At 40.3% G+C, this 22,282-nt stretch overlaps 1 protein-coding gene across 2 annotated transcripts in view; it reads right to left on the minus strand.

Annotated features, from left to right (window-relative positions):
* The window catches only part of LOC136232330 (DExH-box ATP-dependent RNA helicase DExH11), a 35,637-nt gene that overhangs the window by 8,515 nt on the left and 4,840 nt on the right, over window positions 1–22,282 (minus strand). For both annotated transcript variants that reach the window (XM_066021402.1, XM_066021403.1), the window contains 12 exons: window positions 21,979–22,154; window positions 21,790–21,897; window positions 20,963–21,064; window positions 20,617–20,817; window positions 20,361–20,471; window positions 19,703–19,770; window positions 19,140–19,503; window positions 18,021–18,176; window positions 17,841–17,951; window positions 17,561–17,614; window positions 14,881–15,138; window positions 6,808–6,920 (listed from right to left, as the gene is read on the minus strand). In XM_066021402.1, coding sequence (XP_065877474.1) covers window positions 6,808–6,920; window positions 14,881–15,138; window positions 17,561–17,614; window positions 17,841–17,951; window positions 18,021–18,176; window positions 19,140–19,503; window positions 19,703–19,770; window positions 20,361–20,471; window positions 20,617–20,817; window positions 20,963–21,064; window positions 21,790–21,897; window positions 21,979–22,154 — 1,822 coding nt within the window. The remainder of the gene's footprint in view (window positions 1–6,807; window positions 6,921–14,880; window positions 15,139–17,560; window positions 17,615–17,840; window positions 17,952–18,020; window positions 18,177–19,139; window positions 19,504–19,702; window positions 19,771–20,360; window positions 20,472–20,616; window positions 20,818–20,962; window positions 21,065–21,789; window positions 21,898–21,978; window positions 22,155–22,282) is intronic.

The following is a 22,282-nucleotide window of genomic DNA, read 5'->3' on the forward strand; positions in this document are numbered from 1 at the left end:
TATTTCGAGAACCTCAAGAACAAGTCGAACCAATGGCATGACGATATGTTGGTCATTGAGATAATGATTGCAGAATTCAGGTTTCAGAGGGTTTTCATCGATACCGGAAGCCCAATCAACATTATCACGAGAAAAGAATTCAAAACCCTACATATCAACCCGGACAAGTTGCTTCCCAGTACGGCCCCACTGGTAGGAATTAGTGGACACACTAGGTAGCATTCGGCTTAAGGTGGAAGTAGGAGACTCTGGGCCCAAATGGAGGACGGAAGCTGAATTCCTAATGGTAGACACATTTCTACCTTACAATACAATTATGGGTAGATCGATGTTATGCAACTCGATCAGAGCCCTATCTATTTGGCACTTGGCTTGGTAGATTCCAACCGAGGAAGGAATGGCAGTGGCTCAATGTAATCGGATGGTAGTGCATGAGACGTACATGGCATCTCTGAAGGAAAGCCGATTGGCGTTTAGAGACCGTACGGATGGCAGAAGGAAAGCTAATCCAAATTGCCTCAGAGTTAGCTGAACCTGTAAAGACTCAAGTACTGGACTGCGTAAAAGAAAATATAGCGGCTTTCGGATAGTGCCCGGCGGATGTGACTAGAATATCACCTAATGTCGTGATACATTCATTAAACATTGATGAATCAGTGGAGGGCGTCAGGCAAAAGATGAGAAACCATGGCTCCGAAAGAGAGAAGATCATCAAAGCTGGAATTCAGAAGTTGTTGGATTGTGGCCACATTAAGGCAGTTGAGTACCCTGAATGGAGGGCCAATGTTGTGTTGGTGAAGAATGTTAATGGCAAGTGGAGACTCTGTGTGGATTTCATCGATCTAAACAAGGCATGCCGTAAGGATTTACAACCTCTGTCTTGCATTGATATGCTCATCGACTCAACGGTGGGTTACGCCATCTACTCTTTTTGCAACGCATCACAGAGATCTCTATGAACCCCAAAGACAAAAAAAAAAAAAAAAAAAAAAAAAAGACGAGCTTCACCACACAAAAAGGGACGTATTGTTACAATGTCATGCCCACGTACTAAAGGTTGGTAAATGAAATCTTCAAAGACCTAACAGGGGATAAGGTAAAGGTTTACGTAGACGATATGATCGTAAATAGCAGAACCAATGAGGAGCATGTGAAAGATCTTACTAGAATCTTTGCATCATTAAAAGTTTATAATTTGAAGCTCAATCCTGAAAAGTGTACCTTTGGAGTAGACTCAGAAAGTTTTGGGGGTTCATGATTTCCGAAAGTGGAATTGAGGCTAACCCCGACAAGATCCAGGCAATATTTAAAATGGAGCCTCCAAGGAAGCTCAATGATGTGCAAAAGTTGATCGGTAAGATTAATGCTCTAAGTCGTTTCATCTTATGCTCAGCAAAGCGTACCTTTCTACAAAAGCTTGAAAGGGGCGAAAGACTTCTAGTGGACAGCTGAATGCCAAGCTTCATTCAAGAAGCTAAAGGAATTCCTGGCACCTTTGCTCGAGGTAGGAGAAACACTCTATTTGTACATAAGTGTGGCCAACGAGTTAGTAGGCACGATCTTGATCAAGGAAAAAGGGGGAAAGCAATTCCCGATATATTACGTAAGTTGAGTGCTGAGGGACGCCGAAACCAGATATCCCAGGTTGGAGAAATTAGCCACCTTGTTGTGGTTGGATCTGACATGCCCCTAAGGAAGATCCTCGGGCGACTAAAGACATTTGGCAGATTGGCCGAATGGGCATAAAAACTCACCGAGTTCGAGCTTTCGTACGAGCCCTGAAGGGCATTCAAGACTCAAGCCCTAGCAAATTTCTTAGTCGAAATACCAGTAGAGATGAGCGAATTGGGGCTCACGAAGGAAACCTGGGAGTTTCTTGTGGATGGAAGCTCAAGAAGATAAGGAGCAGGGATCGGGGTATATGTTAGAGGCCCATAAAAGATCAAATTGGAGTACGCGGCAACTTTAAATTTTTCAGCAACAAATAATGTCGCTGAGTACAAAGCAATGATTCAAGCACTCCATATCCTAAAGGTCATAAAACTTGACCGCGTGGTGATCAAGACCGATTCAAAGCTAGTAGTGAACCAAGCAACCAACCAATACAAGGCTAAGAAGGATTCAATTAAACTATACCTACAAATTGGAAGGTCGGCACATCGAGGTCCGGAGAATTCCAAGAGAGCAGAATAAGAGAGCTGACAAGTTGGCTAAGCTGGCGTGCACCCAGACGGACCCTGCCTTAGCCCTTGCATCATGGAGCAGAAGACCCAACCTAGTACAACCAAAGTAGAAGCAATGGTGATCGACACATCAGAAGAATGATTCCATCCAATCGGCAAGTATGCGATAACAATGGAGATACCTGCTAATCGAAAAGAGAGGATCAAGGTGCTAAGAAAGGCTGGAAGATACTCGGCAACAGGAGAGGACCTTTATATGAAATCATATAGCCATCCATTGCATAAGTGCGTGGGCTTTGATGAAGCTTAATATATTATGAGGGAAATTCACGAGGGGGACTGTGGGGCTCATGAAGGAGAGAAGCCTTCGCCCGAAAAGCACAATTACAAGTATTCTAGTGACTTTTGATGGCTAAGGATGTTGCCGAGTACGTGAGAAAATGTGGAGTCTGTCAAAGTTATGCACTAGTAGTAAGATCTCCAGCATCGGGCATGAATATCATCCACCCATCCTAGCCCTTTGCTACATAGGGAATCGATATTATGGTCCCTTTCCTAAGGTCAAAAAGCAGAAGAAGTACCTACTTATAGTCGTCGACCACTTCACCAAATGGTTGAAGTCGAGTCGATGTACTCCATAACAGCGGCGGCCGGTATTGATTTTGTGGATAAATAAATACTCACGAAGTATGGGATTCCACATACAATCATAATGCACAATGGGAAGCAGTTTGATAGCACAGCCTTCAAAACCTATTGTCAAAAGTTACACATCAAGCTTCGGTTCACTTCCGTAGTTTATCCCCAAACCAATGGAATGACAAAGGTAACAAACCGCACCATTGTTCAAAGCTTACAAAAAAGACTAGAGCTCATTGATTCAAACTAGGTAGAATAGTTGCCAAGCGTCTTGTGGGCCTATCGGACCTCCCCAAGGACAACTACTGGAGAAACCCCTTTCTCCCTCTCCTATGGAACCGAGGCATATATCCCAGTCGACATCCAAGAGGGTGGTTTACTCTGCGACAGACAATGAGACCAACATGAGAAGGAAGTTGGATATGGCTGAAGAGAAACATGACCGAATGGCGATAAAGATGGAGGCCTATAGACAGAGGAGAAGGCATTCTATGACAAGAAAGTGAGGCCGAGGCAGTTTCAGTCAGGGGATCTAGTTCTCCGAAGCACAGAAGCGTCCCAAGCCGAAGCAGGTAAGGGCAAGATAGGGAATAAATGGGAAGGACCCTTCTAGGTAGCCAAATGCGTTAGCTCTCATACATATCGTCTGAAAGAGATGAATGGCAAGCCAATACCAAAGACATGGAACGCTATTGCTTTGCGCAAGTATTACAATTACGCCTGAAAGGTCCAAGGTCCAATTAAGGTTCAAATATAATAAAATTACTTTCGCCATTTTGCTACTACTTTGTAGATAGAAAAAGAGCAAACATTGTAACTGCCAAACGACAGACGTATGTAACTTCCTATCTTTCGACAGTCAAACTATTAATGAAATTTCTTCGTCAACTATTTAGCATTTTTTATGAGTTATCTTTCGGAATTCCTTAATCGACTATATTAAATCGACTATATTAAAGATCAATCATATGCATGGTACAAGGATCTCGACCAAAAGTCTCAAGTAGAATAAATTCCAAGACCACACTCCCTCGGAAACATTCTAGAAAACCTATCCTAAATTGTGGTAAGGATCATTAGATTTATGGATCATGAATTCCACCTTACAACTTAACGAGAATCAAGCAATAACAGAGGACAAATAGCTAAATAACAATACGATAAAAGTAAAGGGAAGAAAACTTGTATAAATTGCACAGAATAAATGTTTACAGAAACTTTACGACAAAAAAAAAAAAAAAAAAATGACTTGATGATCGCTTCTAGACCAACACCAAGAGTACTCGAAGTTCCAGGTTCTAGTTCTTTCGCCACCATGCCTTCGACGAAGGGCCCCTCAATCAGGCCTTCAGTCTTCTACTAGGCTGGCTCAAGATGATCCTCAGCATCAACCACCTCGATGGGCCTTTCAACATTATCAGGAACCTGGACTTCGAGAGCCTCAACTTAGACTTCACCAACCGGAGCATTAGGTTGGGGGACCTCTTCTTCTCCATCGGAATCAGGGAAATCTGGGTCATACTTAGGACACTCAACATCATCCTCGGGAGGAAAGATGTTCACCCAAAATTTGAAGTCAGCATACGGATACTTCTCCCTGTTCGCACGAAGGATCTTGACGTTGAACTTATTAAGTCACCCCAGCCAATATCATTTTCACATGGAACATCTTTCTTAGCTTTCTCATTCGCCTTTCTCTCGAAGACCATGTCAGCTTGCAATTTTTGCAGTTTGTCCCCTTTGTCACCCAAAAGGTGCTAGAGAATTTTATACAAGTCCTTCAGCTAATTAAGCTCGCCTTCGAAAGAATGAAACTTCTTTTCAACCGAGTCTATATCAGCTGTTAGAGAAGCCACAACAGCATCCTTTGCGCCAGTTGAGCTTCTTTGTCCTTCGGAAGCCCAATGTTCTTCAAGGCCGGTCTTGAGCGTCTTTAAGGTCAACTTCAAGCCCTTTCTCCTTCGCTCAACCCACGCCACGCTCAGCCCGAAGCCTTTCCTCGTTGGTCTCGACCCTCTGTTGGGCTAATTGTGCAGTGGTCAACTCCTTTTGTAGTCGAGCAATGGTAGGCGAAGAAGTCTTGGTCAATTCTAAGCTCAGGTAACCTCCGGTTGAATAGTCTCTTCCTTTTGGGCTTGCTCGCAACAAAGGTCATCTTTCTTTTGAGCTAGCTCCTCGTGGGCCTTTTTTAAAGCTTCTTCATTATTCTTGCTAGAAGCATCTCAAAGGTTCTGCTGAAGCTCATAGATTCGTTACAAAGTTGTCTCCAACCTAAGAACGACTTCGGCATAAAAGGGTAAGGCCTGTTCAAAAGAGTTGTATAATTACCGAACCAAAAGCAAAGGGAAACTCGAAAATAATTCATGGTTTACCTGCGCAAAACGGGTGTTCAGAAGCTCCACAACCGCCTCGTTTGACTGGCGATGGAATAGAGCCCTTTCAGTAGGAATCCGAGCTATGTGAGCAAGGCTGCAGGCTATGGAAGGATACTCCAAAAGAGGCCCTTCGGGATACCTTTCCAACCAAAGCTGGAACAAGCACAAGCATCGGTTAGACTTCAAAAATGCACAACAAAGTTGGCGAAAAGCAAAAAGATAGAGAGAGCTTACATTATAGGTGTTGTATTTGTTGAATAGGGCCTGCCCCTAAGAGTCAAGATTTATACGATCAGGAATCACCTCCGTCCAGTGAGGGATGATGGCTGGAGCCTTCCCCTTCCCCCTAGCCCCGGCTAAAGTAGGCCGAGGCAGAGGAATCTGAGTGGCAGGAGCAGGCGCCAAGGCCCCTTTTTTAGCGATGGAAGCAGGTGCCAAGGACCTTTTTGGAGGGACAAGAGCAATCACTATAACCTTTGACATTTGGCCTCCGGGCCTTGTTCAGAAAGGCCTCCAGTTCGCTTAACGGGCGACGAGGGCAGCTTCCTGATCACTACTCCTTGTTCGAAAGGAGTTGGAAGCAAGACGAAAATGACAAAAGGGACTGATTCTCCTATCGGGACCACAGCAATAGGGGGAAATAACAAGAAGGGTGCCCTGAGTAGCCAGTTGGACCAGCTTGGTTTGACAAATTAGGCTTTTTACGGGCCATATTAGAAGGAAGATAAGAAAAACAGAGAGAAAGTTTAGGTAGACTTACTTGTTCGGAGGAAATAGAGATCACTGAAAAAGAGGTAGCGCAATCACTGAAAATGTCATAGGAGAAATTACGTAGGTAAAAGGTTCGAAAATGTTGAAATTTATAGGCAGTTTAGGCAATTGAAACAACGACGGCGCTACAGTGACCTTGATTAATGATGGGGTTCAAGGCCCGAAGAGTCTTGGTCAATCCCAAGAGGAGAGAGAAAGCAATAAGCAAACACCTAGCGTTGCGTGTGCAAATGGAAGAAGCAAAATTCCCCATATCCAGCTACCTCATTGAGGGGGTTCTTGTAATTACTCTAAAGTCTAAATAGAACTACAATTACTATAATCAAAAGCTTAATCCAAAGTAGCTAATAATACTTAAGCCATTGAGTCTAGCTCTTTTGCATCTATGACATTCCATGTAACTATATTTGGAGTACTAAGGTTTAAGAAACTTAAAATATTAAATGTAAATGAGAGCAAAGAAGATCCAACAGAAGACATTTATGAGATAAAAGACAATTCAAATTCAAAATTGTGGTAAAAATCCCAAGCCATCAGATTTCCACATCAAATTCCTCAGCATGTTAGTTGTCCTTGGATCTTATAGACATATAGTCTCAAAAGTATTTGAGAGAAAAGCCAGATTAGTCACAAGATCACCAGAAGATAAGATAAAGTAATAGACATCAAAATCATCACGTCTAGACATATAAATTCATGCTGAAACAAGCAACATAATGAAAAAACCTGCATAACTGAAGTAATAATACTTGCTTGCTAGTAACATTTGAAATAAGAAAATAACAAATATATATATATATATATATTAGAAATTAAGACTTTATCACTGATATACTTACTCGATAGATTTGGCAGGGTGCTGAGAAAGCTTTACCATCAGAATTTTCTGCAAATCAGGGAGTTTCTTTTGCGCATGGAACTCCGCAAAACTTCTTTTCAACATATCTTCTACCTGCATTTATGTCATCATACCAGGTGAACTCAATGAATCGATAAAGTGTTCTCTGAAATAAGATTCTCGCAAAAAGTTAAAATTAGCACAAGTATAGGGAAGGAAAAAAGAAATTAAAAAAATTAAATCTACAAAAATCTATTATTCCGTCCATCCATTGGTTTCACTTTGCAGGTATCATTAGTAGAATGTTCGCAGAAATTTCTTAGTCTCTGGAGGAGGAAAAGAAAACACTACATGCTCTGGAAGAAGTTCGGCATGGTTGAAGAAGAGTTTTAATTTGGAAATGAAAAATTCCACCACCTCCCCTCCCTCTCTTTTATTGGTAGTTGGTAGAGGAAGTTAAAAAGTTGAATAGACATCATATATTTAGGGCACGGCAATATCTTTTCACTAAAGGAATCACTGAACTTAAGATACTCAATGAAATGCACTTATTAAACTGACCTTTTTTGGTAAAGAACGGGCTAGTAATGGGGATCTCTAGGATCAAACATCAATTGGGCCTAAAGCTATGAGGATACACACGCAAGAAGACGAGGAGCAGAACAAAGGGTATAAGTTAGTTATCAATAGGGGTATGGGTGGAATAAGCTAGTTATTGCATATAGGGTTGTTATCTCTTATACGGTGAGCTGGCAGTATTTTTCGGATATAAGTATAGGGTTGGGAAGGAAGAGAATAGGCTGGTTTTGGTTAATTCTCATCAAGTCTTTGCAGGGCTCTGCTCTAATTGGAGGGGGAGGTGTTTCCTTCCTGTGGGGCTTTAGCCTATTCTGTAATCACTTCAATCTAAAGTTCTTCAATCTATGACAATTCTCTTCTCTTCTATACTATATTATTCTATTCTATTCTATTTACCTGTGATCTGTTGAGTATTGTGTTGCTCTTACCAAATTCTCCATTATTTTTCCAATGCATACAAGGCATGCTCAAAGATAGTAAGATGTATAGCAGCTATGGAATTGCTAATTTTCATCCAGGCACAAATGGTTGCAAGCACAAGTAATAGGAGTTTATATTCTTTTTTTTCTTTTTTTTTTGTTAACAAAGAAGGCACTAGGCCCAGAGAAGAGGGGGAGAGGGAGAGAAGGTAAAACACAAAAAATTAGCTACGAACAAATCTACTAGTAGCCGAACCCTGGCAATCTGCATAGAGTGTTTCCTGGAGGTCTGCAGGGGGTAGATCAAACTCTTGAAATCCCATGTCACAAGAACCTGCGAAATTCGCCAACCAGTCGGCAGCACAGTTACCTTCCCTAAAGATGTGTTTAATCGTTAGATTCCAATTTCTATCCCTTAGCTCTCGACATTTCTCAATTATCCAAGAATACGAGTGCTGACGATCCACCACGTCAGTTAACAGCTTCAAGACTACTTTCGAATCCACTTCCGCGATGACATTCCGGAACCCTTTCCCCCAGGCTAGACTTAAACCGTAGAACAAACCCCATAGCTCAGCGAGTGTGATAGTGCACCATCCAATTTTAAACCCGAATCCCCCAATCCATTCGCCATTCGACCCGCGAAGCAAGCCCCCAGCAGAAGCTAAACCCGGATTTCCTTTGGCGGCACCATTCGTGTTCACCTTAACCCAACCATCCTCGGGCGGCTGCCATCGGATCCAAATGCGGTGCATGCTAAAGACGTTGGACTTCGCCAACATTACATTTCCTGCACCCGGCAAAATTCATTGCAAAGCCCCAGAATTAGCGTTAAACCAAACTCATTGCCATCCTGTCTGCCAAAAACCCAACCATTTCTTCGCTTCCAAAGTAACCAGATGGCGTACGAAAAAACCGCTGACCACGGCAAATGATGAAAGGCCCGATCACAACTGATGTTAAAAAAGATCCACGACTTCAGGTTACCACTGAACAAAGCCGATCTTGCGTTCCATGGGACGATTCTCATCCAAAAACCTCAAGCAATGAAGCAATCCCATAGAATGTGTAATTCAGATTCCCCTTAACGGCACTTTATGCAGTCCGGAACATCGGCCAGCCCTCTCTTTACCCGATTAATGTTGCATAACAACCCGCCTTGGAGAGCAGTCCAGATAAAAGCCTTGATTTTCTCAGGAACAGCAAGCTTCCAAACCCTATCCCAATTCCTCTCGCTTGTACTGACAGACGGTAGAAGTAGCTCGTAAGCTAATCCAACCGAATAGTTTCCGGAAGAGCTCAAAGGCCAGTACCATGGGTCAGAATCGCTACAGGTCGGGCTAAGAGCGTAAGCTGCTACACGCAAAGCGTCCGACGTTGACAAGAGGTCATGTAGGCGAGCCCAATCCCAGCAATTGCGATGTTCAATCCAGTAATCCACAACAGCTTTATTCACTTCTTCATCATCCAAAATTGTCGGGTCCAAAGCTAATAGAACTGAATTTCCACACCAAATGTCTTTCCAGAACCTTGTATTTCTCCCATTGAAAATTAACTTTGCTGCTCCCTGTTGTAAAACTGCTTTACCCGTCGAAATGCTTCTCCAGGTAGCCGAGTGCGATGGCTAAGACTTCAGAACCTCCAGACCTTGTCTGTTACCTCCATACTTTGCTTTCAACACTTTTACCCAAAGAAAGTTTGCCTCTATTAGTATTGCCCAGCTTAGACGGCCTATCATCGCAGTATTAAACTCACGCATTCTTCTTATCCCCAGGCTACCCTCATTCTTCGGTCTAGTGACTGTGTTCCAGTTAACATGGTGGATTTTCCTCACATTACCCACCGAACCCCAAAGAAAGCCCCTATTTAACTTATCAAGACGGTCGCAGATGCTTCGGGGGAGAATCATAGTCTCCATTGCATAGCTAGGCACCGCGGTCATAACTGATTTCACAAGCGTCAGACGGCCAGCTAGGTTGAGGCTCTTAGATTTCCAACCTGCTAATTTTGACTGAACTCTATCAATTATTGGCCCATATTAACTCTTTGTTTACTCTTTGGTGGATAATTGGCATGCCTAAGTACTTCCCCAAATTAGTAGTTTTGGAGATTCCCAAGCTGCGGCAAATATCCTGGCTCATGGCTTTAGGTACATTGCTGGAATAGAACACTCTCGATTTTTCCAAGCTAACCTTTTGTCATGAACAATGGCAGAACTCCTCCAGAATTTGGCTAATGACCGGAGCTTGCTCCACAGAGGCTTCAGCTAAAAGAATAATATCATCTGCGAAAAGGATATGAGACAACGCAGGGCCACCCCTTGAAAGAAAGATTTGCTTCCAGGTACCTGAATTAACTGCATCCATGATCATATGACTCGGCCTCTCCAGACACAGGACAAAGAGGTAGGATGACAAAGGGTCTCCTTGCCTAAGACCTCGAGAGGGAGAGAAGGGTTGTAAAGGCTCGACATTCCACAAGACCCTCATGCTTGGTCCGGTAACATAAGCCATAATTAAATTAATCAAGGAATTGTTCAATCCGACTTCTGTGAGAGTGCTCTTGAGGAAATCCCAAGACAGTTTGTCATAAGCTTTCTCCAAATCTAACTTTAAAACCATAGAACCCCTGCGCCCTTTCTTACGTTTAAAGGAATGAATTATTTCTTGAAGGAGGATGATATTATCTGCAATCTGTCTTCCTGGTATAAAGCTGCTCTGTGCAGGGCTAACAATAGCTCGAAGGACCGGCTTTAGTCGATTAACAATGCATTTTGTCACCAATTTATACAGCACTGTACAGAGACTAATGGGCCTGAATTGAGTGATCATTTCTGGATGCGCTACCTTTGGAATTACGGTGAGAAAAGTGTCATTCCAATCCCCAGGCATCTCTCCAAAATTTAGAGCTGTAAGGACTGCTGCCATAACCCTTTCCCCTATATTCTGTCATAGTCTCTAGAAAAAACCGGCTTGGTAGCCATCCGGGCCTGGTGCCTTGAACGGGCTCATGTCAAACAGCGCCCGGCGTATTTCTGGAGCAGAAAACTGACCCTGAAGAGTCGCTGAAGTAGGAGGCGTTGGGAAGGTACAGTCAGTGAGAAGAATCGGCCTACTACTTACCTCCTCCGTGAAGTGCATAGCAAAGTGGTTCGAGACAAGCTCTCGGATTTGCCCATCATCCCAAATCCAGCTTCCATTAAGGTATGAAAAAAGGCTGAATTTTTGCCCCCAAAGCCAAGCCACTTAACTCTGGACTTCTGGTACCAAAGAGTCTCTTTTTGCAAGAGCGTGACATCCAGTTCAGAGAGAAACTTCTGCTCCAATCTAATCAGACCTCGAGAATAACGCGTCCCTAGAAGCCTTTGGACCCCTGCCAAGCGACTATACAGCCTCTGTTTCCGATAAAAAAATATTCCCAAAAGTGTTCCAGTTCCACCGCTTCAGCTCAGGTGTAATACGTTTCAGGCTTTCTGAAATATCTTGATCCCTTTGCCAATTTTGATCGAAAAAAGTGGAGAAACTCTCATGTTGGAACCAAGCAGCTTCGAAGCGGAATGGTTTCACCAACGGAACCAAGGTGTACGGTTTCAGATTGAGCGAGATAGGGGCGTGATCAGACCTGTTGCGGGGAAGATGCGTAATAAAGGCGTCAGGAAAGCAGCTGCGGAAGGCTTCATCACACAAAGCTCTGTCAAGTCGACAAGCGATCCTTGTACACACAGTCGAACCCCTGAACCAGGTGAACGGTGGACCCTGAAACTCCATGTCAATTAATTTCATGTTATTAATCCATTGTGCGAAAAACGTGCATCGATCCATGATCCCTGGCACCCCTCCACGTTTTTCTTCTAAATTTTTGATGCAATTAAAATCGTCAATCAACACCCATGGCCTCCTTATTCTCTTCTGTAGACACAACATCTCTGCCATGAACTCTCTCTTGAAATGCATTTGAGGTCTGACATACACAAAGGTTGCACCAAAAGTTCTCTTGTCAAAAGGCCCCCCAATGATAGTGATTTCAAAGTGGAGAAATTGTCTGCTCTGTTCAACAACTCGAATGCTCAGTTTGTCTGTATTCCAGAAAAGCCAAATCCCACCACTAAAGCCTTCAGTATCAACAGCTGTGACATTTGTGAAATTAAACTTACGTGTGAGATCCTCTGCTTTCACCGTCGGGAGGCGAGGTTCCAGAAGCACTAGAATCTCCGGTTTATGAATTGCAAGTTTGTGCCGAAGAGCCCGGTGGAACTCATTACCACCGGCTCCAAAACAGTTCCAGGACAAAATCATAATCAAAAGGCAGAGAGGCGAGCCGAGGTACTTGCTAGACAAGAGGAGACGCGTCCAAGTCCTTTGCTGGACCTGTAAATTCAATCATTGCATTAATATCTTTGGAAGACAGTGGGATTCTAACCTCAGAGGTTGAACGGTTTCGTTTACTTCTCCCCGAGGAGTCCATAATGTGAGGGCTATTTTCCTTGCCCTTAGCTGCACTGATCATGTCAAAAGAAGCATCGCTGACATTGTCCAAGAGCTGTCCGAACACATTATTTGAATTTGATGTCTGGCCTCTCTCAACAATGCTTCGCTGTTTTATGATTTTACCTCGGAGACCAGATGGCTGGAAGGTGAAACCAGCTGAACCAGTTGTTTTTTGATTGTTGCTGGCCATTTCTTTTGTTGTTGCCACCCGATGAGCCCTTTGTTCTGTTACAACCTTCAGTTGCTGTTGTTGGGGTTCTGGTTTCTTAGCTCTTGGTGTGTATTTTCGCTTTGGTACACAAAGCCATTCTCCATACTTCAATGAGCTTGTATCTCCCCTTTCCTGATCAGTAGGTCTTGCAGTCTCCCCCTCATTGCTTTGGGCTGATTCGTTGTGGTTCTCCTGGGGATTCATTGTCACATCCCCCCCTTGCTTATCCGCCTCCTTAACAGCTCCATTTGGAGAGGTGTTTTCTTTGACATTCCCCTGGATGTTGCATGGGTCCTTCTCGTGCCCATAGATTCCACATTTTAGACACGCAGTATATAAGCCCTCGTACTCTATATGATAGGTGTTGCCATTCAATCGGAATTGGCCAATCAGGGGTTTACTACGGTCAATTTCGACACATACCCGTGCGAATTTCCCCCTTGCTTTCCCAGTAGTATTTTTATCCGCTCTCACAGCTCTGCCAAAAGAGTTCCCAATTAGTAATAATGCATCTTCTTGGTAGAATTGTACAGGTAATTCGGGGAAGCGAGCCCATACCATTGTTGTATCCACCGAAGCAGTTGAAGGAACAAAATTAGGGGACCATTCTCGGACCGTCAAATAGTTCCCTTGCACCATCCATGGCCCGTCCTGTATTACATGATCTCTGTTCGAAGTTCTGTCGAAGTTCACCAGCTGGAATCCATGCCCCAGGTCTATCATTGTGAAATATTTCAGCAGCCCTATTACGGATTGCAATAAATCCCACATTGCGGCCAAGGACTTTAATGATTAACGCATTAGCCCTTACCTGAGACCATTCTTCGACAAGCTCTGGTATAATTGTGATTTCTGGGAAGAGAGGGTCATCATTAACACGACCAATCGCCCCCTAGCCCGTCGATCTTAAATCTATGGGGATCCGACGTGGTTCCGCCATCGACACATTGTTTAGGATATCTTTGAAGGAGCGGTAACGGAGGGGCGAAGTTGGGGGAGAAGCATTAGGGTCGGGCGGGGTTGAGGGTGGCGGTGGCGGCGGCGGCGGCGGAGAAGCTGTGAGTATCGGATGGTGGGTTAGGGATTTGGACATCGGCGGGAGAGCTTTTAAACTTTTTAAAAATATCGTATCTGATGTTTCATAGGAGTCTATATTCTATATATAAAAACTAGCCAGTATCTTTTTATTTTAGCATTTCAATTTCAAAAGAAGTATAACCGACATCAGAAGAACCAACATGCATGGAAAATATAAAGAAAATTGTTTTTGAAGTCGCACAATTTCATACTGTAAGATATTCATATGATTTGGACCTTAACTATAAGCATAAGCTTTTAGTTCAATTGGTTCTATGACATGGTATAAGAGCCTCTTAGACCAAGTGATCAAGGATTCGATTCCTCGCAACCTCATTTGTTGATTTAATTTCAACGCATGGTAAGATGGCATGTGTTGTAAACCTATGTTGCACGAAAACGGATACCTGGAAACGTTATTTCTAAGAAAATTTAGCTAGGAAATGGAAATGGAAATGGAAACAGAAAAGAAACGGACGCGAAACACGGAAACACTAATGAAGGAGAGTTTCCGTGCAACATAGTTGTAGACACTTCAAGCCCAATGGGCATTTGCATGCGGGAATGTGTCAGATATTAATATGAATTGGGACTTAACTATAAGCTTAAGCTTTAAGTTCAATTGGTTCCATAACACACATAATAATCAATAACCATAAATCTCTGATTTTTGAGTTTCAATTTGAACTATAATTATAATAAAGTAATAAAGGAGGATTGGTTGGAATTTTTATTTTTACTGGTACGACTTATCATTATATACTGGCCTAATGCACAAATAACCCCTGAACTTGTCCAAATGTTGCAACTGTCCCCTCCAACTTTCAATTGTAACAACTTACCCCTCAAACTTGTCCAATTGTAACAACTTACCCCTTCAACTTGTCCAATTGTAAAACACGACCCCAAATTGATGACATGGACTGCAATTGAAGAAACACGTGAAATACAAAATCTGCAACGCTCGTGGAGTATGATAATCAGATCTTTGGCGTGATACGAATCTGTGGAAACTTTTTTAAGGTTGCTTCAAATACGGGGTAAAAAAATTCCCAATTTGGGGTTATGTTTTACAATTGGACAAGTTTAAGGGGTAAGTTGTTACAATTGAAAGTTTAGGGGGGCAGTTGCAACATTTGGACAAGTTCAGGGGGTTATTTGTGTATTAGGCCTTATATACTATATAGAATGTTTTCTCGCGCATATTCCACTTTCACAATACTTTAAACTTCTATTAATATTAGTTAAGCATTTCATAACCACAAATTTTACAAGATATAAGCTCCAGATTCCACACTTACCTTTAGTTCTTCCACTCGGAGGAGATGTAAGATCATAATATAAGTCAATCGAAACTGAGATTGAAGCCTGGTAGCACTTCCAACTATAACATGCTTCAAATCCCTTTCCTCAGGGATCTCATCCCTACACATCACAACAACTGTACCAATTTTGTCAAGTCCTCGTCTGCCAGCACGTCCAGCCATTTGAGTATATTCTCCAGGAAGTAACTGTCTAAATTCCTTGCCATCGAACTTTCTTAAAGTATCAAACACAACCTGCAAACCACATAAATCTGTCAGACTTGGGGCTAAATGAGCAAGTGCTGAGAAACAAAATTAAATTCAGGGTACACTCATTAAATTCAGTTGCTCTTTTTGATGTATTCGTAATTTACTTTATTCAGTTTACTTGCACCAGTTTTATAAAATAAGATTTTGAAAGAACAAGGAAGCATTTCTTTCTTTAAATTAGGTATCTTAAACTTGATATCATGGTTCTCTCTAACTCTAACGGGCCGTTTGGTATTTGATGGGGATAGGGATAAGGATAAATATCGGGACGGGGATAAAAAAAAGGGCGGCCCGGTCGCATTACGCGTCCCCGCTGAGCGAGGGTCCGGGGAGGGGTCCCACCACAAGGGTGTATTGGGGGCAAGCCTTCCCTTGCCAATTTAATTGGCAAGAGGCCGCTCCTAAGACTCGAACCCGTGATAAGATAATACATTTTGGGATAAGATAAAAATAGGATGTTGAGAATTATTATTCCATGTTTGTTTTGTGGGATATGGACATGGATAAAATAATACATTTTACTATATTAACCTTACTTAAGTTACAGAATATTGATTTGAGGGATAAGATGGACTTTTTCATCTCATTAAAATTGTAGGAGCTTATCCCACCCCCTCTTAGGTATAGGATTTGAGGGATAAGGCTCTTATCTATCCCGTAACCCTGTCTCTAAAATAAACACGAGATAAATGAACTTTAGATATCTTATCCCTATCCCACCCCATTTATCCCTCGTAACAAACACCCCCTAAAAAAGGGCGGCCCGGTCGCATTACGCGTCCCCGCTGAGCGAGGGTCCAAAAAATCCCAACTTAAAACCAAAACCTGCACACTACTTTCAAGAACTTTTCCTGATTATTAGTCCAATAACTAGATCCCAAACATAGAGCATTACCAGCCTCATTAGCAGAACAGGTCATAATCATGTATACTAGAACTTGTGGCAACAAACAGGGTTGAAGCTACAACAGTTTGCGCCTGAACTTGTATTCAAGGGACAAATTAGCCCAAATGAATTTTTGTTGCCAATTTGTACTTTAAGACAATTGGACAAGTGCAGATTTAACCAATGAAATAATCATGCATGTTAATCTGGATTGAAGTGTCGCTGGAATACAAGTTCAGGGGGCAAATTGTTCGTTTGTACCGTGTTTCGATATAGTTGTAACAACATTAGAGTATCAGGAATTGTTAAGGGTGTCAAAACGGGTTATCGCGTCATATCGTGTTTTATGATTTATAAATTCCACATGATCATATCGTGCAGGACCCTGTACCATAAAGTGGTACCCAGAAAATAATCCAGCTCTAGGTGTCTTTCTGTGCTGCTTAACTGTCTTGCTAGACAGTCTAGAACTCGTTTGAAAGAACTGTACCATCTCATAAATAAATTGATCAAACAAAATGTCTGACTTTTAATTGCTAGCATTAAAAAGGAAAATCCAGGTCAGATTAAGGCCAACTATGTAACTGATCAGAAATTTCTATCTAGTCACTAGATAATCTCTAGAAATAACTGTCAAATAGATCTCTACCTAATATCAAATAAATGTCTAGCTTCTAAATAAATAATTAAACAAATTCAATTCCCATGTATAAAACTCTGATAGACTGGTTGAAACCGCTTCCTAACAGATAGTATGACAGAGAACGGAACAGGGCCAATATTCCGAATCCTAATCAAGACAAGCCCAAAGTGTGGAGAGTGTACACAAGGAGACGCAAGGATAATGCAGGGCAGATTAGTAATTAAGTGCAGGGCAGATTGGCAATTAGCTTCAGGAGTTAGTTATTTGAGAATGATGAGCTGTAAAGGTAGCAGGAGGTACAAGAGTGTGTGTGATGGGATCTGTATGGGTATTGGAGATATTGTTATTGCTGTTTGGCTGTCTAAGTGCATAGGCTCATCCATTTTGGATGAGAAGGGGACTGAGGTTTACTCAATCCATTTATCTTTTTGTATTTCTTTCGTCTACTTGTTTTCTACCTATTATTATCAATGAACATGAGTATTCACTGATCTGTGTTGGATATTGGCTATTACTTACTAGTTGTGAGGTTTGAATTCTATATCATAGTATGCATGGAGGACAAGTAAATCTTCCTACAAAAATAACCTCCTCCAATAAGTTCCGAGCAAAAGTTAAACATTGCTACCTAAAAGCTCTGGAAGCATAAGCTGACATAAGTAATCATTATTTGTGCACCTCATAAACATTCAAACATTAGGGACCAACAGAGAAATCATAAAATGAAAACGAAGCAGAAAAGATAAAGTACATCTTTTAGTTAAATCAGAAATAAATAACTACAACTACAATGTGAAAATAAGTTAACAAGTCAGGAGTACACCTATTGTAACAGGATATATCATACCAAGGTTCAAAATTTGTTAGACAGAACTCACCGTTCTAGCTGGGGCGTTAACACCCATAGCAAACGTTTCAGTTGAAAATAATACCTAAAATGAAAAACAAGCACAAGACATTAAAGCAACTAAAAATAATGAAAGCCATTTGATTACCTGAACAGCAACAGCACTAACTTCCAACAGCGTGCATTTTTCAACATTAACACGCATGAGTTCTTTAACCTCATGCAAACATCATCGATGAAAAACAATATACTAACACAATAAAATATGAATGTGACTACATAATGGTAACCCGCTTGTTGGACAACATTACCTTGATTACACCACGGCAGAAAAGCATTTCAACTACTTCCTTAACAATTGGAAGCAGTCCTGCATGATGTACACCAATCCCTCTATGAAGAAGGCTCTGAACTCTTACAATCTGCACATAAGATTCATCCATGAGAACTGAAATAAATTTATACCCATAGAACACATATATTAGGCGAACCTGTGGTAAATTCCTGTCAGATCCTTTTAGTCGTGAAAATGCTTTATCACAGAAAACACGGATTTCACTTTTCTCAGAAGCACTAGTGAGGTCCATGCCTGGCATACTGTCAGCTGATTTATCACACCGATTCTTTGAGAAACAAAATATAACTACCTGAGAGCACAAGGACAAGACTGCTTAAATTACATCTAATGCTAAAACTTGCCAGGGAACATTTATAAATTTCCCACTAAGGACAGAGACAGCATGGACAATATGTTACTAACAAAGAAATTTCCGAAAGTAAACCATGCTTGTTCAGTGTGAAATTGTCATTTTATCAAATATATCAGATCAAAGAAAACTTAAAATGTCGAACACGGTCTTGTCTCCATTTGTCAAGAATAACAGTTGCTAAACCATATTGGACACCGAAGGGGAGTCTAATAACTTCATTCAGCACTTAAAGTTAAAATACTAAAGTGTTCTCTTATTATTTTAAAACTGTATGATAGTGGATAGCTGCTAGTAATTAAAAAAAATTATTAAGGTAACATGTCTTCTTAATCTGATAAGTAAAAATATATAACTTCAAAGTTTTAACCTATAAATTTATTTATACATTTTAATTTTATTTTTTTAAGAAACTCACCTTTCTACACTTAAAACCATCTTAAGATGATCTCCAATGAAACAAAATTTGCCAACATAAACTTACTAAACATTGTAAATTAGATTAGATCCAGTACTTTATTTTTAGCACATTCATAAAACATAATAATTTAAAAAATTTAGCATCCATAATTTTTAGCATTTAATTGGTTCTTAATCTTGAACCTGTTTTTTCCAACTTTGCTAGGTATCACATTCACAAATTATGGAACAAAAATATTTCCAAGTTTGATTTTGCAAATAAAAGACAAAATGAAAACGGGAACATTTATATTTTGAAACACTTCACCACAAACGCTTTAAAAATTCCCCCAAAACACCACATTTTATCTATTTATTGTTCTTTTTGTTGTCTTGAAAGAATCAAGCGTCAAATTAAAAGATTACCATGATAGTTTCAAAAAATAAAATAAGATAAGCCTGATGATAATTTAAATTGATGTACAAAGAAAGAAAACCACATACAGGTAAAAGAGATTTCTTTAAGAGATTGTTAACAAGCTGCAACCATAGGGAAGCCTCCGACCTCCTTGAACCCCAGCTATATTGGCCACTCCCATTGTTTTGATTCCCTCCACTATTGCCAGAGAACTGGGAACCAAAATATTTATTCTGTTTATTATGATTAGGAGGATGTTCACGTTTCTGTCCATGATTTCCATCCCGCATTGCTAAAGATCCAACACCAACTCCACTTGTATTCTTTTTCTTCTGTGCATCTTTAGCAGCTTTCAATCCCTGAGTTATGAAAGTTTCATTCTCGCAAATTTTGTAAAGTTCTCCAGAATAAAAAATGCAATGCTCCAATGGGACTGGTCTTTTTGTAGTCCTGAAAAAAGATCAAGCAAAATGGACATTGTCATCTGAGCACAAAAACGTATATCAATTCTGCAGAAAATTTGTTTGTTCAAAAGAAAATTGAAACCATGAAACAACAAATTATGTTAAAGTTAATCACTCTAAAGAACTCAACTCAAAAGATCCAACAAGCTAAACATTTTTCTCTCACAGGGAGTTTCACAACTAACCCGGTAACTTGTATTTTCTTTTGTTTTGTGCGACCAATCCAGTCTGCAAATTCAACTGTGTTTGGTACCTATACAAGTCATGCAGATCAAATACCAAGAAGCTATGAAACTGTGCTACAGTAGCAAAAAATCCCATGGGAAGAATAACTACAAAGTAATCTGTAAACAACTGTCAAAAATCAAAAGAAGCAACTTAGTTTGACATTCTTTTAGCAGTAACAAAAGATAGAAAAACAGTCAAAAGAAAATTAAATTCCTTTTGTACATCATTTCCACATGATTCTGATGTGTAAGGCATGATAAGAAAAACGTTTCTTATGAACAGCTTGAAACTAAAAACGTTTCACACTATTGAGTAAGAACTGTTGCAAGAATTGAACCAAGAGTTTTTCCATCTAGAGTTTTTCAGAGTTCGCTAAGTAGTAAGAAACTATAAACAACTCCTGTCATTTTGGAAGGCCTCGTTCAAATTCATAAATTTTGAGATCAAACAGCTCAATCACAAAATAAAAAGTGCTCTAAAAATATAGGTCAATCTAAAGTAAGCTGCTGAACATTTTGTTGCTGAAGAGGAAACACACATGACAAGAGATGAAAAACATGTCTGTGACAATGTCAAGGGTCAGTGAGAAATGTCATTGAAGGAAGAAATACATACCGTGGCTGAAAGGAGGACAATATTTACATGCCTAGGGAGCATGATTATAACTTCTTCCCAAACAACACCTCTTTCAGCATCATTGACATAATGAACTTCATCAAATATGACCTATCTCATAGATTGAGCAGGAAAAAAAAAAGTGCAGTACTTCATCAATACAGTGAAAAATGGCAAAACAACTTTACCGAAAGAATTCCAATGATCAAAATTGGAAGGGGAATATTAAAAAGAAAAAATAACCATATCTCTTTACCCATTCAATATCTCGTATGATATCAGCACCTCGGTAAAGCATTGACCTCAATATTTCAGTGGTCATGATAAGACAAGAAGCCTCTGGCCTCAAGCTAATATCGCCTGTGAGAAGGCCAACATCAAATTTCCCACAAAAATCCCGATACTTTTGGTTGCTTATAGTTTTAATTGGAGCAGTATAAACAGCTCTGGTGCAATGCTGCATGACAGGAAAAAAATCCCATGATATTATTGGCATGAAAGAATATATTAATTAGAGTAAGGAGGTTATCTAAAATATTGAGTTAGAAAAATAAAATAAAGATGTAATTCCTAATCCATGAAATAGATTCAGAAAATCATACTTTAGATGCCAAAGCAAAAGCATATTCTGCCACAACTGTCTTTCCAGCTGAGGTGTGAGCTGCCACGAAAACAGAATCTCCCTTTTCCAAATAATATATCGCCTGCAAGAATTATAGAAGTACGGAGGAAAAAAACAGAGAACAAAAAGGTACTGCTTAGTCAACTAAGGCAAGCAGCAAATATGAAAATTATACACTGGCCTTCCAAAACAGATATAGGCAGCATGTGCTGCAGTAGAAAGAAGACAGATATGTTCTACACTGAACAAGAAGGAAAACAGAAGGATCTTTCAGTTAACAAGAAAATCCCACCATCAAGGAACCCCATGCATGCTTGCAAAGGCACTGTTTCAAAGGAAGTCCTAAAAGCAGCTCTATTAAGATAACGTAAAATTCGAGTTATAAGCAACATTTATCTTTCCTTCTAGAGCTTTCATTTCAAATATGCAATGTTTATGTTTTAGCATTGACAGAAAAAAGATGCCAAGGTGTCTAGGTTTAATTTTTCAAAAGGCTTGTTAATGAATAAAGAATGTTATAGTATTAGGCAAAGCTATTTGCAGGCATGAGAATAATACAATATACAAAAGCACAACATCCTAAACATATGTGGCCCATCTAAACTATTTAAATAATTTAAGTCTTTAAAATATTTCTAATATTATCAAAAGAAAACCTAATAAATACCTTAATTTAGACTATATGAGTCACAATTGTGGTGTTCAATATGGTATTATTCTTCTAACGATATCATAATTCAAGCAATAGCATCTTTTTAAAAGTATATTTCATTAATATAGAAGAAATTGAAATGTGTTGATCAGTACCTCCTTTTGGAATATATCCAATTCAAAAGGAAAATTAAGCGCCATATCAGGAACTAGTTCATAGAAATGCTCCGCAATCCATTCACTGTTGCCCCTATGAGCCCAGGCCTGCAATATATGGAGTTACACCATAAGGGACTCGGAAGCTACCAAGAAAATAATAATGTTGAAAACTGATAAAGTTGACACCTCTTTCTGCTTGCTTGCACCACTTTCACCATTTCCATCAGATTTTGACATACCACCTGATTCAACAGACAAAATCTCATCCAAAACAGACAGCTCGGCTTCAGTTGAAATACCAGGCACATCGATCTTGTTTGCTTCACCATCCAAGTTCGCAGACTCCTCTTCTAACAATTGATCTTCAGAAGTAGTATCGGTGTTAGTTCCACATGAAGAAAATAAAAGAATGGGAGAAAATCATGACTACAATTTGTGATACCAGAAGTAAAAAAGTTACAGGCCCAAGTTTGATATGGACCCAGTTGGA

The sequence above is a fragment of the Euphorbia lathyris genome, chromosome 6, assembly GCF_963576675.1.
Source record: "Euphorbia lathyris chromosome 6, ddEupLath1.1, whole genome shotgun sequence".
Taxonomy (NCBI): Eukaryota; Viridiplantae; Streptophyta; class Magnoliopsida; order Malpighiales; family Euphorbiaceae; genus Euphorbia; species Euphorbia lathyris.